At 34.4% G+C, this 14,778-nt stretch overlaps 1 protein-coding gene across 3 annotated transcripts in view; it reads left to right on the top strand.

Annotated features, from left to right (window-relative positions):
* Positions 1 to 5,098, top strand: part of LOC106872976 (coiled-coil domain-containing protein 149) — a 41,767-nt gene extending 36,669 nt beyond the window's left edge. For 2 of the 3 annotated variants that reach the window (XM_052965707.1, XM_014920162.2), the window contains one exon: positions 2,784 to 5,098. In XM_052965707.1, coding sequence (XP_052821667.1) covers positions 2,784 to 3,187 — 404 coding nt within the window. In that variant the 3' untranslated portion in view covers positions 3,188 to 5,098. Of the gene's footprint in view, positions 1 to 625; positions 648 to 2,783 lie in introns of all 3 variants that reach the window. The other variant, XM_052965709.1, reaches the window with a different exon arrangement.
* Positions 5,099 to 14,778: the final 9,680 nt, after the last annotated feature.

Below are 14,778 nucleotides of genomic sequence, written 5' to 3'. Positions count from 1 at the left end.
TACTCCTTTTCTACATACTGAGCAGGGCCATCTACCTGAAGGGGTTTGTGTTTTATCTACCTTCCTACTTATTAGGATTTTGGTTTTAGCTAGGTTGACTCTAAGGCCCTTCAATTCTAGACCTTGCTTCCACACCTGAAACTTCTCCTCTAGTTCTGATAGTGACTCCGCAATTAGGGCAAGGTCATCAGCATAGAGGAGCTCCCAGGGGCAACCTGTCTTGAACTCCTCTGTGATTGCCTGGAGGACTATGGTAAATAATAGGGGGCTGAGGACGGAACCTTGGTGGACCCCTACCTCTACCCGGAATTCATTGCTGTACTCATTTCCAACCCTCACCTTACTGGCCGCATCTCTGTACATCTTTAACATTCCCTCTTTGATCACCCATTCATAGATACATTTGATCTCAAGCATTAAACAGCTCATTGTATTTATCAGATTAGTGTATTGCTATATAGAACCTGTTAATAAAAATATGTACTTTATTTCTGTTAGTAACTAATATATGTCTATTTGTATATTAGCACATTACTATCCAATCTAAGGCACATTAAACTATATGTAGCCTATATACAATTACTTCTACTACTATTTACAGTGTTCTCCATATTTTAATTTTTAGACATTAGTGAAGATGTTGACAGGTAAAATAATCTATTTATTCTCTGTATATAGCACTAATATTCTTTCTAACTTTCTCACTGCCTCTCTACAGTTTTTTAATATACTTCTTTTTATCTAACATATGTATGACTAATATTAGCCCTTTTTTTTACTAAAAAAGTTTCAGTTTTTAAATTACTAACTGCATTTGGTGACATAACAAAAGAGTTTGCAGTTCACTTTGAATCCCTGTGGTTTAGAGTTGGCACTGCTAGGTAGTGACTTCTGCTACAGCTGTCATTGAAGGAAAGAGATGTGTGGTAGGGTCATGGGGCTAGGCCATAGAGAGAATGATGAGAGGGCTTCAGGTGGAACAGAAGTTGTGAGGAAAGGACAGTGAAAGAGAAAGAGAGTTAGAAAGCAGTGGGTGAGTACAATGAGAGAAAGAGGGGCTAGAGGGTACCATAACTCTTATGAGGAGACATAAATAAATGTGTGTGTGTGTGTGTAGATGCAGGCATGGTGGTGTGGTTAAAAAGTTTATTTTTTCCTAGTCACATGATTTCAAGTTAAGTCCCACAGCATGGGACCTTGAGCAAGTGGCTTCTACTCTTCTACTATAGCCTCAGACCAACTAAAGCTTTGTGAATGGATTTAATAGACAGAAACTGCCAGATGCCTATTGTGTGTATGCATGCATGTATGAATGTGTGTGTGTTTGTGTACATAGGTGTGTTTGTAAGAGTAAACTTGTATTTCCCTTGCATTCACTGGCTTGTAAAAAAATAAAGGTAACTTTCTGACAGTGACATTTGCTTGCAGTCCATGGTATTTTTTTTATTGAAGTAGCCTGGAGAAGACCCTCTGGTATAAAAGCCTGCAGCTGAAATAGTTATGATCAGTTTGCTCTCACTTGTCACAGGATATTTTACAATGGATACTTCTTGTACAAGCATGTAACTGTAATCCAAAAATGTAAAGACTTTATCGCTTTACTTTTTCATTCTGTTTCTTTCTTAGATGATAAGTTGGACTTAAGAACCATCTCAAAACACATGGGTGCATGACAGTGAACAGTGATTGACTGAACTGTAACTAACAAGATGGCCATTATCTGACTAGGTGAATTAAGTGTCGTGTGTGTGAGTGCACTGGTGTGCATGTGTGTGTGTGTTTACACATACACACATATATCTGTAGGCATGGTTCTGAACCATGTTGTTTTAGGTTCACTTCCAAAGCATGGAATTCATTGACTGGTGTCTTCCATTGGGTTGACCTGTACCCAATGAGTGAAATTTGGTTGATGGAATATGGAAGAAGCCTATTATAAATATATATTTTGAGGGCCATTTAGTCTTGATGAAGGTGTAAGAACCTCTCTAATGCTGATGCCACTAAAAATGCACTCAATACACTTTGTGTAAAGTGATTGGTGTTAGGGAGGACATCAGGCCATAGAAACCAAATAAAAACTGAAACTTCCATGCAAGATGTGGTCTCCTGACCTGTCTAAGAAAGCAGAAATGATCCATCCAAATTGTATCAGTATCGAAATCAGATGTAAAATGACAACAACAATGATATATATATATATATATATATATATATATATATATATATATATATACATGTCTGTGTGCATGTATGTGGTTTTTCTTTCCTTTTGTCTTTATGTGAATGTGCTAATTGCAAACAAAAGTCTCCGTCATACAACAGTTTAATTTGTTTGTAATCCTCTGCAAAAGCTTTTTCAGTTATAATAAAGCTGCTAATTGCTTGAAGAGGGTAACTATAGACAACTGCTTTTAAATCTTGAGTTTCTTTGCCCAGATTATATATTCATATTTATACCAATAATAATTGGTGCACTCAGTTTTGTTGCTAAATGCTTGAATAACAATCTAGAAAAGCTAGGGTTTTCAGAAAAAGAAGTCAACTAGCTAACATGTATAGTACAAATGCAATCTGTAAGTGGAACAGTAAAAATATGCAAAACTTTTCTCAAAATTAAAATGCAACATGGCTTTTGTTATAACATTCCAGTGATGGAGTTTTGTATCTCTGTTAGAAACCAGTTCCTTCTTTACAGGAAGATTCCAAATGATTAAAAATAGAAAACATACATACATACATACCTATCTATATAAATACATATATATATCTAATCTTTTCAGATTATGACTGTTTTTTAAAGGATTCTAAAATTGATGAAGATCCAGAAATAAGGAATGAGGATCTTTTGAATTATGAAGAAAGAGATGAACCTGAAAAAGTTCTAGAGGCAGATGTGTCTGATCCTACAGAGATGAAACTTTGGCAGTTGGTTGAGACAGCTACATCAAAAGTGTCACACAGGCAGAATACTCAAGTGAACAAATCTCAAGATGGTTGTGGTACTGAAGCCAGTCATCCATCTGCTGTTCATCAATCTGAATCACATGAATCTCAAGATAACACTGTCCAACCAGACTTGCTAGAGAGGCACAACTTGTCTTCACAACCTAAACATGCATTACCAACATCTTCGAGTTTATTTCAGGACGGAACCAATTCTCACAATATCAATGTTCAAGTCTAGCTAGTCTTAGTACTTTGATAGTTTTCGGTTACTCTAAAATTAATAACTTATTTTTTAAGCAAAAATAAGAAATTCTCCTTAAAACACTTTCGTAGAAAATTTTAAAGTTAAATTTTTATTTAATAGTTTGAAACTATTTTTTTTTAACCATTATCCCATGCTAATATGGGTGAGGTAGGATATTGTTATGTATTGTTATTGATATTGTGGGGGATTTTAGTGGGGTGGAGATTGGCAAATTTACAATTTAATCACAAACCTCTTAACCATGACATAAAAAGAGGTACCAATTTTCAGCAAAGCCACCTAAACAGATTATTAATATACAAATTGCTCAATCTTTCAGTAAAATTATGGGAGGATTTTCATTAATTATTCCTTCGTTATTTCTAATAATCAGTTTTAATCTTCTAGGATTAGTTCCGTATGTATTTAGACCATTTAGCTATACCATTATTACCAACATAGTGTGATGTACCACAAATACAATAAATTTGAACTTTTGAACATGTGATTTATTGTATATAGTACTTTAACACCACTGCTACTATCTCTATGATAATGAGGAAAAACAAAATCTGCAACTTTCAGTATAGTTATTTCATCAAAATATTTGTGTTGGGTGAGTTGTAATTATAGTGCCTAACTTTTACTTCTTTTTGATGTAATTTACCTTCCTTTCAACTTCAGATCATCGTAAATATTGAATATATTCCTATAAGCAGAATGCATTATTATTATTAAGGCTTAGCAGTATATCTTCCAGTTCTTTATTTTATTTCTTAGCAGTATTTCTTCCAGCTCTTTACAGTATTTCTTTCATCTCTGAGCTAAAAAATGCTGCCAAGGTCAACTTTGCTTTCCATCTTTTCAGTGTTGAAAAATAAGTACCAATTAAGCCCTGGGACTGATGTAATCAACTTCTCCCACCCCTTAAAAATTACTGGCCTTATGCTAAAATTAGAAGGAATCATTAAGAAGGTAGAAATTTACGTACCAGTATTTAGTTCTGAGTTCAAATCCCAGTAAGTGGACTTTGCGTTTTATCCCTAACAAGCCATGAACTTATATCAATTCAATTGGCTATACACTTTGACATGTGACTTTGTGTCAGTGTAAGAAATTATGTGTGTTTTAAATGGAATCATGTATATCTTATAAATTTCAGCTGGTAGAATCTTTACTTCTCAGGGAAGGCTTTACTTAAAAACCTTACAACCTCTAAATTCAAGAATATTCTAACTATAAATAACACTTGAAACGAACTTCTATTGATGCTGTGTAACTAATGAGTACTTCATCAATTATGTTAGAAGTATTTTTGAGATTAAGTTTGGGGTGTATATTGAGTACTGAAGTAAGCAAGCCAGTTTTGATTCCTGCGCAAAGTCACTTCACTTCACTTCACTCGCATGATAATTGCTTTTGAAAAAGTCATTACCTCACAATAATTCTTTGTTACAATTTTATCGCTTTGTGTCTCTTAGAAATTTCTCTTATATTCATGATGTGGCTGGTACTGTAAAACCGATTCCAACTTTGGTTCTGGATCTCTATGTAACTACTATTTCATTCAATTTATAATTGCCAACAAGCTTGCATTTGTATGCAATGTTCAGGTTTAAGAAATTGATATATTGAGTTTGTGATATATGTATTATTGCCAAGGTTTAAAGTATTTTTACAAGGGGAGGGGGAGATAAGAATTGGCTGTTATTCTATTTTTTTCTTTTTTTAATATACATTTTTAGATGAGGAAAAAAAAGGACTTTACCAAAAGTAACATTTTAACTTAAGACCTGTTGTATTATTTTTCATTTTTTTTTTTTGTTACATATTATTCTTGTTACCATTTTTATACAAATCTTGCTAAATAAGCAATAAAATGTGATTATATACTTCAATCTTAAATTTTCTTGAAAACCTCTTGTTTATATCAAATATAGAAGTTCTATTTAGAATGGATAAACCTCATTTTACTCTCCATACTAGCAATTATCTAGAAGGACAGATAGCTATCTAACTTAACAATTTGCAAAGATTGTCTTCTTCATGCCAACTGAACCGATCAGAAGTAGCAGTCAAATCTCCTTTAAATCACACCCTATCTTTTTAAAAAATGATACATTGAATAAGAGAGTCCTAAATATTAATTTCCAAGAGTCTCTGAATCATGAAGTTTATATTCTTTTGTCAAATTAGTGCCCCATAACTTTCATCTTTTTGCATTAAAACTGGCCATATCTGGTTCAAATATTCTATACGTTTTATGATCAAACTGACCGGATCTGCCTTCTCACATTGGCCCTACAATGTCATTCCAAAAATGAGCAATCACGTCATTGAAATCTCGAAGCTATGAAATAATGCATGATTAATTTAAAACAATGTGAATAAATCAGGATTACATTTGACAGTGTAATCTGAATGCTAGAGTTAAATTACTCCTTAACAGTGCTTTTGCTCAGACATCTGTCAATTATTTAAAGGCCTCATTTGAATTTATATTTGTCTATAATATTGTTACACGCACACAAAAAAAGAAAAAAAAATCCTTTCCTTTGGAACTTAAATATTGGAGATGTCTGGAAGAGCTGAATCAGTAAAGAACTTGATTAAATGACTTTGAGTTTTTTTTTCTGATCTTCTTTTCAGTTATCAGAATCAACATTGTCAGTAGAATCTATCCAACACATCTCTAGACTTTGCCACAATTTGAGAAGTCAGTATTAGAGGCATTGGTGAAAAATCTTGCAGAAATACTCGTACATATGTGGAATACATCAACATCATCATTTAATGTCTGTCTTCCGTACTGGTATAGCTCAACAGCATCTGATGAGTTGGAGGATTATGTCATGCTCCAATGTCTGTTTTGACATGGTTTCTATGGCTGGAACCCCTTCTCATTGCCAACTACTTTGCAGAGTGAACTGCACGTTTTTTTTTTATGGCACCAACACTAGTGAGGTTATCACATAACTTGCAAGACTAAGATCCACCTCGACTGAGTGGAACTAAAACAGAGGAGGCAACTTTATGCTAGAAGAAAAGTTAAAGAATGAAGGCAGGAGCTCGAAAAGGTTTCATGCTCTAGAAGAGATACATGGCTACCTTGCATTCAATTAAATTTTTTTTAATAGTATTATATGCATAAACTCTTTAGTATATAGGATGTTGAGTAAATCTAGATTTACTTGACATTCTATCCAGGAGCAAGATTTGTTACTGTTATTTAGACCAAGTATAGGCAGTTTTTTTTGTTTTGTTTTTTTTGAGAAGCAGGCTGCATCAGGTGGACTATGCTACTTAACAAATTAAAGGTAATTTTTTGTTTGGCATGGCATTCAGAAAGTACTATGGGCCACAGTCTGCCCACAACTGATTTAGACCCTGTCATCAAAAGCACTTATAACTATCTACTGTGTTCTGTCTCTTCAAGAAAAAGTGGCAGGTATGATAAGAGAAATTTGATTGTTATTTCTTGCAATTCAATTGATCATGTAGAGATTCTTCATTGGTTTACTTCATCACTTACAAAAATAGAAAACAGTTTTTACCTGAGGTTGTAAATATTTTTAGCCAGAGACATCAATAAATGTATTCTTTATTACCATATTCCCCCCACACACACACACCTACATATGATAAAAGAAATGTAAGTTGTATTTGTTTGACATTTCTCTTCAGTAACAAAATTTACAATGAATAGAATATGTTGAATATGATCTGTTGGATTTGTAATATTAATTTGTATGAAAGGTAAATACAAGAAAACTGAGAAACCAGCTGGACTTACAAAAAAAAAATTATCCGTGCAAGAACAACAGCTGTATTTCATATGGATATGTAATATAAAGAAATGAGAAGAGTTAGGTATAATATTACGAGTACTATCAGCAGCAGTAGAAATGATAGGATATTGTTTATAAGATGAAATGAAAATAGTGATATATTATCTAATACACATCAGAATGAGAAGACATTAAAACTGATAAATTTAATCTCTATAGTGTTAAGCTGTTGAGACATTTATCAAAAGGACATCATTCTCCTTTTCAAAAGAGAATAACGAACTTACAAGTAAATAACTTGTGGAGAATATGAAGGTTTTATTGAAAATAATGCAAAAGTGGGTATAACTTTATTGATACAAGTCATTAAAATTGTACATTGTAGGAACTCTTGTCCTTTATGACAAGCAAATAATAGGTAGTAGAAGCAACATGCCATCACTGAGTTATAGACGAAAAAGGGATGCAGGCTGTATCCACAGATTACAGGTTGTTTACAGAACTGACACTTTATGAGTAATGTGCACAGATGGATGAAATTTAAAGAATGGAGAAGCCAGCATTGGTGACAAGCCATTAACTGTGACCACTGACATAAATCACCAATGAGCAGATGAAATGAATTGCAGACAAACAAGTTACAATTCTCAAGCTTGTTGCACAATTGGATTGTGGTCATAATGCATTACAGATGGTGGAAGACTTAAGGTATTGGAAAGTGAATTCCTCAGAAGCTGACATCCAATTTGAAGGAGAGCATCTAATTTATTGGAAGCATTTGAAACCAGTACCTTTTTTCTCATCTGGTGACAAGGGATGAAACATGGGTGTACATTTGATCCAGAAACGAAGATTCAATCCATGGGGAATGACAAGCATATCTTCTGGTTCCCTCCTCTTCAGTCCAGTGAAAGACAGTCTTCTGTGACAGTTTAGTCTCAGAAAAGGGCTGTGAAGAAGTGGATACAACACAACACACTCGCCTTTTTCGCAAAGAGAATTCAAGAGTTGTGCTCAAAAATAGTGCATTCCTTGCTATGAAAACTGTGTTGAGTAATATCTTTGCATAGAGGAAGAGTTACTCTACTAACGTGCAATTAGAAAGACTTATGTTGATTAATAATAGTTATGCTCATTTTTGCATTACTTTTAGTTTAAACCTCATACCCTAACTACTAAAAATCACAAGTTAAGATGAGCCCCAACACTCCTTGTCTACCAGGCACTTAGAATGTATTGAAAGAGCTTACTTAAACAAGGTAAAGGAGACATATTTTTATAATTAGCCAATACATTCAGTAGTAAATTTAAAAAAAACCAAGCCATGCTGTATATACATACCTGTAGCATTATTCAACTATTTCTAGTAATGTAGTGTCTGGAGAACTGTAAGCTGCTATAACTGCCTGTCTCTTCAAATAGCAGAAATCTAAGGAAGCTGTCATTACCTTGACTCACTTTAAAGTCACACTTGATAAAGCATACAAGGAGGCACAAGAATCAAAAACTGAAGAACTTGATGACTTCCATAATGAAAATAAGCATGTTGCCGCCCAGGTAGCTTTGAAGATAATTTCTCCAATGATGAACATAGCAAGGAAAAACACTGATCAGCATTGAGGTCTGGTTGAGTACTTTCAGACTACTTCTTGGTAAAACAGCTACATAACTCCAAATCTTGATGACAAGCCTTTCTTCAACTATGAAGTACCAGACCGCTTGCTGATTGAATCTGGCCCATTTACCATAGAAGAGCTTTAAAAAATGCCTAGACAAGACATCAATTCCAGATAATAGCCTAGCCACCATCTGGAAGAGTCAACTCGTCTACGTCTGTTGGACTTGAGATGAGACCAATAAAGGAAACAAACCAACAACCTTTTCAGTCTTCAATTATTCTACTTCCAAAGGAAGATGATCTTCATTTGCCTCTACGGAGAAATTAAACCCTTACCTCTAGCTTTATAAATCTTGAAAGATGCCCTAGTACTTTTTCTTTTTGTAGTGGACCCCCCCCCCCACCTCTAGCAGAAGTGATCAAGACATCAGCAGAACCATATGTCAGTGACTTGCTGATGATGTAGCTCAAAGTGTGTGATGCACAAGACATCTCTTGAGAATGCTTCAGTCAGTCAGTTTCTCAATGCTGACTGAGTGTAGGACTGGAAATAAGGATAAGAACCACCTGCAAAATTTCATAACGACGACACATGACACAATGACTTGAAGTACCTTGGGTTGACAGTAAGAAAGACTTCCTGATATGCAATGAACAAGCCTAGAGTATCTGTAACAAGCTTCAAAACATCTATTAATCATTTCAAAGTCAACAAGCCTGGCTTTCTCCACAGCATTCTTCTCTATGGAGACAAAACCTGGACATCAAAGGAGTTTCAAGATCACATCGATGATACATATGCCAGACTTCTGATGAGGGTTCATGGGATTTGCACAAGACCAAAAAGGAAATTTATGGACACATTCTATACTGAACAACAGGCCATACAGATATCATTTTGGAGACTTCTCCACCCTAACAGGATGAAGACCATTCAGTTGCTTTAATGTTATTAGCAGAGACACACATGAAATTGAAACCTACCAAAGCTAATGGGGGACAGAGACTCCTGGCACAGTGTTGTTAAACATCTTAGTTGCAACCACTTGAAGTTATCAATTACAATATAAAAATGTTTTAATGGTACAAACATTTCAAGAGACTACATCTAAGATCTGAAGAAGGAATTGTAATTCCAAAATATCATCGGACTATAGATAACCAAATTACAACAGGTATGTAGTCCATTTTTTGTTTTATAGTGCATTGTTGTACCATTCTAAACTTTATTCTTTAAAAGTATATTAATTTAATCAACCTCCCATTACCATTGTAAAAGATAAATTCAAGCAGAGATAGTTTTTGTTGGGTTGCTCCACATACTAGAAATAGCTTCTATGGAGTGCATAAATTTACATTTTGCAAAGACTAAGACAACAGTTAAATGTTACCAGCTGTCACTCTCCTGCACTTCAAAATATCTAGTAAATTAAGAAATGAAAGAATTCCATTTCTTTCTAATAGTTTTGACTGGTGGAAGATGCTGCAGTTATGGTATTCAAAGGTGATCTGAAACTAGCAAGATCAACATTGCAACTGATATTCTCCCTAGATGCAAGAGAAAATTCCAGAGGGTTGATCAGTGTGGTTTATTTGTACCTAGAGTGGAGACAATATGAGTGCTGAAAGGAAGAGAAATAAGATGAGAGCCTAAGAAGAGGTGGCACATGACCAGGTAGCTCAAAGGAGCAGAGACCTCATTTGTTGCATTAGAAAAGGTAATATTGAGGAGATAGTACATTTGTGAACCAGAATATTAGAGACCAAAATTGTACCACCAGTCAGTTGAGTGATCTTTCTCTAGAGTGTATGCGTGTACATAGTAGCACCATCCCAGATGCCATAAACTATATACACTGGTCTTAGATCACCTGTGAACTTCATAACTGCCATACTTTCCTCCAGATTAAAGCATTAAAAAGAAGTGGAATTCTTTCTGTTGTAGATCTTACCAGAGCTTTATACAGGATTAGTTATAGCTGGGAACTGAAATATTTTTTGTCTGATCTTATTCAAGAAGGTTGTTCTTTGTGGTGCATTCTTTGCTAGATTACAGGTCTGAGATTACCTAGCATTTAAAGTAACTGAAGGATATAGTTTTAAGGGTGAAATTCCTATTTTGAGTGCAGCATAAATAAGCTATAACAGGAGAATGTTGTTTGTTATTTGGTGAAACTTGGAATCTAGGTTGGATTTTGAACTGCAGACATTGTCCAGCAGATTTTAGGGTTATTTTATGGCTCATGCTTTAAAGTGTAGTTGCTGTTAGTATTCAGTGAGATCAAGATAATTCATTGCCAGAGGCCTTGTCCAAATGCTTACAAGACTGAAACTCAAATAAATGAATCCATGCTTCAAGTGGTGGAATTACACGTGTAAGCTTGCAACCCAGTAAAAATTAATAAAAATGGCAGCTTTTATATAGTTGCTTGACCCACCAGAGGCAGAAACTATATCATCAATCATTACTTAATGTCTATTTTTTTATGCTGGCAAGGGTTGGACGGTTTCAGGCTTCATTGTCTGTTTTGGTATAGTTTCTACAGTTGGACACTCACCAATCACTACAGAGTGTACTGGGTGTTTTTTACATGGCACCAGCAAGACAAAGACCCCTCAACTGAGAGTGGGGAGTGACTTTGTGCCAGTTAATGAGAGATTAAAGGTATAGAGGGACAGGTATCTTACTGCAGAGTAGATACATGGATATTCTAGTTGGAAAAGAAAGGACGGTGAGTTAGAGAGTAAGATAAAGAGAATAGGTGAGTCAGAGAGCAATAATAAAGAGAGAGGGTGATGAAGACGTGTTGGGACAGGTGACAGTTGAAAATAGAGTGAATATAGGAGAGGTTTGGGGGAAGGGGTTACACTAGATATGAGAGGACACTGAGGGTGATAACAGATAAGTAATATGTTAACACAGGAAAGAGAAGGTACAGAAAGGTGAATGGTGGAGACAGTAGGCAGAGAAAAATAATGGAAAACGGAAGTTAACTGAGTAAGCAGGAGAATGTAGTATGTGCCTATTCTGATCTTGGAGATGAAATGAAGGAAGAAATGGTTGACAGGGCAGAGAAGATGTAGGTGGGGGTTGGGCAGAGTCCCTCACAGAGAGGCATTATCAAGGTGATATTAGGACATCAATTGTTGTGGTAGGCAGGTACCTAGCTCTTTTGTCATTTCCTTTGTAGAGTTCAGTGTTGAGATCGGTCTTGGAGCCAAACATGAAGTATCAAAAGCAAATACAAGTGAACTGAAACTAGGAGAAAGAGAGAAACTAGAAACAGAGAGTGATAGTAGCAGTGTAAAACCAAGTCAAATGGACATTGTAAGAAACAGATTTTCTATGTAGATATTAACTGCCAGTGTGAGGGAAGTCTATAACTAGGAAGTCATATACCCCAACTCTAAAGAAATCCAATATTTATATTCAAGCTTTCTCTGCAATTAACTTGCTTTATCAGATCTTGACCTTTTACATAAACAAAAACACATGCACTGCAAAATGCTTTTGATGACAAGGTTTAAATAACGTGTGCAAATGTTCATGAGCCTCCCTCATCATTTCTTTCTTACAACTTCAAAATGGATAAAAAGAATGCAAAATGAATTCCATTTGAAGCTTTAAAAGGTAAACATCAGAATAGAGAAAATACAGATGGTTGATTAGAAAGAATACTCAACAAGATCAACTGCAGTTAGTCTAGTCTTACTGCACTTGTGTCCATGCCAATGTACTTAACTATTAACAGAATTCATACAGCTCTTATTATTGCAACAACATTAAAATCTGTTTATAAACTTGCAGAGCAGAAAATATCTACTTGTAAGTCAAGGCCATTCCAGCATATTCCTTCCTTGAATCACATGAAAGTCTGGATCTTCAGCACTTCTTAAATGAGGCTTTGGTCACTAAATTTCGCTTACAAATTCTGCCACATGGTAAGTTATAACTTACTTTTAAGAAAAGTATGCAAAATTCTGTTGCCTGTTCGTAAAAGATGACACAAAAAAAAAACTTGTATAGCAGCTGGATAAAGACGTACTTCATTTCCTAATCTTTTGTTTTAGTTAGAATCTATATATGTTTCTTCCAACTGAAATATCCTATAATTGTAGTTTTGAAACCAGTGTATTACATTTTCACTGCAAAATTTGTTTTGTGATAATCTTTTAAGATTTTCTGATTCAGGCAGTTCAGTTTTAAAATCATTTTCATACATCAAAGAAAAACTACCTCTAATGGAAACACGAGGCAATCCCCAACATTTTTTCCCCATACAACTTCAAAACCAACCAACTACTTTACTTAAATGTAATATTACAATTTGTGAACAATAGTGTTGCTTGTTACAGAGATCCAGTAAGCTAATCATTGGTTTACTGTATTTGCAAAAGTAAGAGTGACAAAAGAGAGTCACCAGTTTCAGAGTTTCTTAGTGCTTATATCTTTCATTAATGGACATCAGTAAAAGATAAACACACACATATACAACTGACTTGCAGTTTCTGAGGTATTGCTTGAAGTGAAACTATATAAGACACTTGCCCAACATACTACATAGCAGGATCAAATGTTGAAACCCCATGGCTGTGAAGCAAACCCAATAACTAAACAGCCATACCTGAACCCATGTAAACAAAATGGTTATATTTTGATTCTTCCCTCTAAGTGAAGACACAAAATCAATATATAAGTATAGCATCAAACATTTAACAGTGCATCTACAGGAAAACAACTACCATTTCTATTTTCCAGCTTCAATCCATATATATCCTATACCAATCTCAAATCTTTCCAGATTAATCCTGTTAGCAATGAAGCAAATTAAAGCTTAGGGAACAGTATTAAAGAAATCAAAAAGTGATACACGGTAACCAGAGTAAAACATAGGCAGGCAACTGGCTTGTTAAAATAAATGGCAAATGTAAGCCTGTAGTGTCATGAGAATTAGTCAAATGGTGGTAAAAAGCAAAGGAGTGATTGAAGTTGACAAATTCTTAAGAAAGATGAAGTAGAAATGACTTAAATAGGAAACTGAAACACTAAGAGCCACAATAACTGAGAAGTCAGAGAATTAAATTATTGAATAGTCATAAATTCAATCTGGTTCCAGTTTGTATGACTGATGAAGACTCTACATAAAAAATCTATACAATCTCAAATGATAGACATAGAAGAAAACCCAAAATCTATCAAGTAACATCGACCAGGTAACTAACAAGAGTACCACTTGATATATTTCTTTGAGAAATGAAGGAAGTTTAATAAAAACCCACAAGATCTACAAACTTATACATAATCTGTATAAGTCTAATTTAAACCTTTTTTTTTTCCACATCACATTCATCTCCAAGACATTAAATACATGAAGCCAATCCAAAAATGATTATAGCAAAATCAAATTTCTATGGCAAAATTCTGGAGGGTGTCTGACACGAATTTGAAAAAATGTAAACATTTGATGATACAATATATTTGGAGAAATAAGTCAAGTATTCTTTAAACAAAGCCATCATATTCATAAGTTTTTTTTTCATTAATTATATATTGGCACACAAGTGCTTCATTATCTTGTTACTTTGATGAAACTTTAAATGTGCTCAAGGTTACATAAATTACATCAACAAGAATTTAGTCAGCTTTCTGAGATTAAAAACAATGTCTTTTATACTATCCTCTTTAGATAAAATTCAGTTTCCTTTCAAATGAATAACAATCAATCCAGTTGCAAGATCCTATTGGAATACATTCAAATCCACAACTATATCAAATCAGATTAAAGTCCATAAGTTTCCTATAACCCTTCTTAAAGGGAAAAGATGCTCACAGAACCAAACCATACAAACCTGAAAATTTTCAAACAGAAAATACATCACACAATTTATCAATGCTTTTTAATTCTTTTCACATCTCATCCACAATTCTCAACTCATAGCCCATCAATGAATACACATTTCTTTTAAGATTATACTGGATTTGCATTTGAGTGCACTTTTTTAAGACTTGAAACAAGCAATACAACCTCACTATTGATGTCTATAATTAAGAATGTTTGTAATGGAGCAACAAATTCAATTATGAAGTTTAATATCAATTTTAAATCTGCCTTTTCAGTAAAATACTTCTTTTCCTAGAAATATTCTATTAGCCAGAACCTGCAGCAAAACCCTTAAAA

This window comes from Octopus bimaculoides, chromosome 2 (assembly GCF_001194135.2).
Source record: "Octopus bimaculoides isolate UCB-OBI-ISO-001 chromosome 2, ASM119413v2, whole genome shotgun sequence".
In the NCBI taxonomy this organism is placed as follows: Eukaryota; Metazoa; Mollusca; class Cephalopoda; order Octopoda; family Octopodidae; genus Octopus; species Octopus bimaculoides.
The sequence above is the reverse complement of the archived record's forward strand: the minus strand, read 5'-3'. Positions and strand labels throughout refer to the sequence as shown.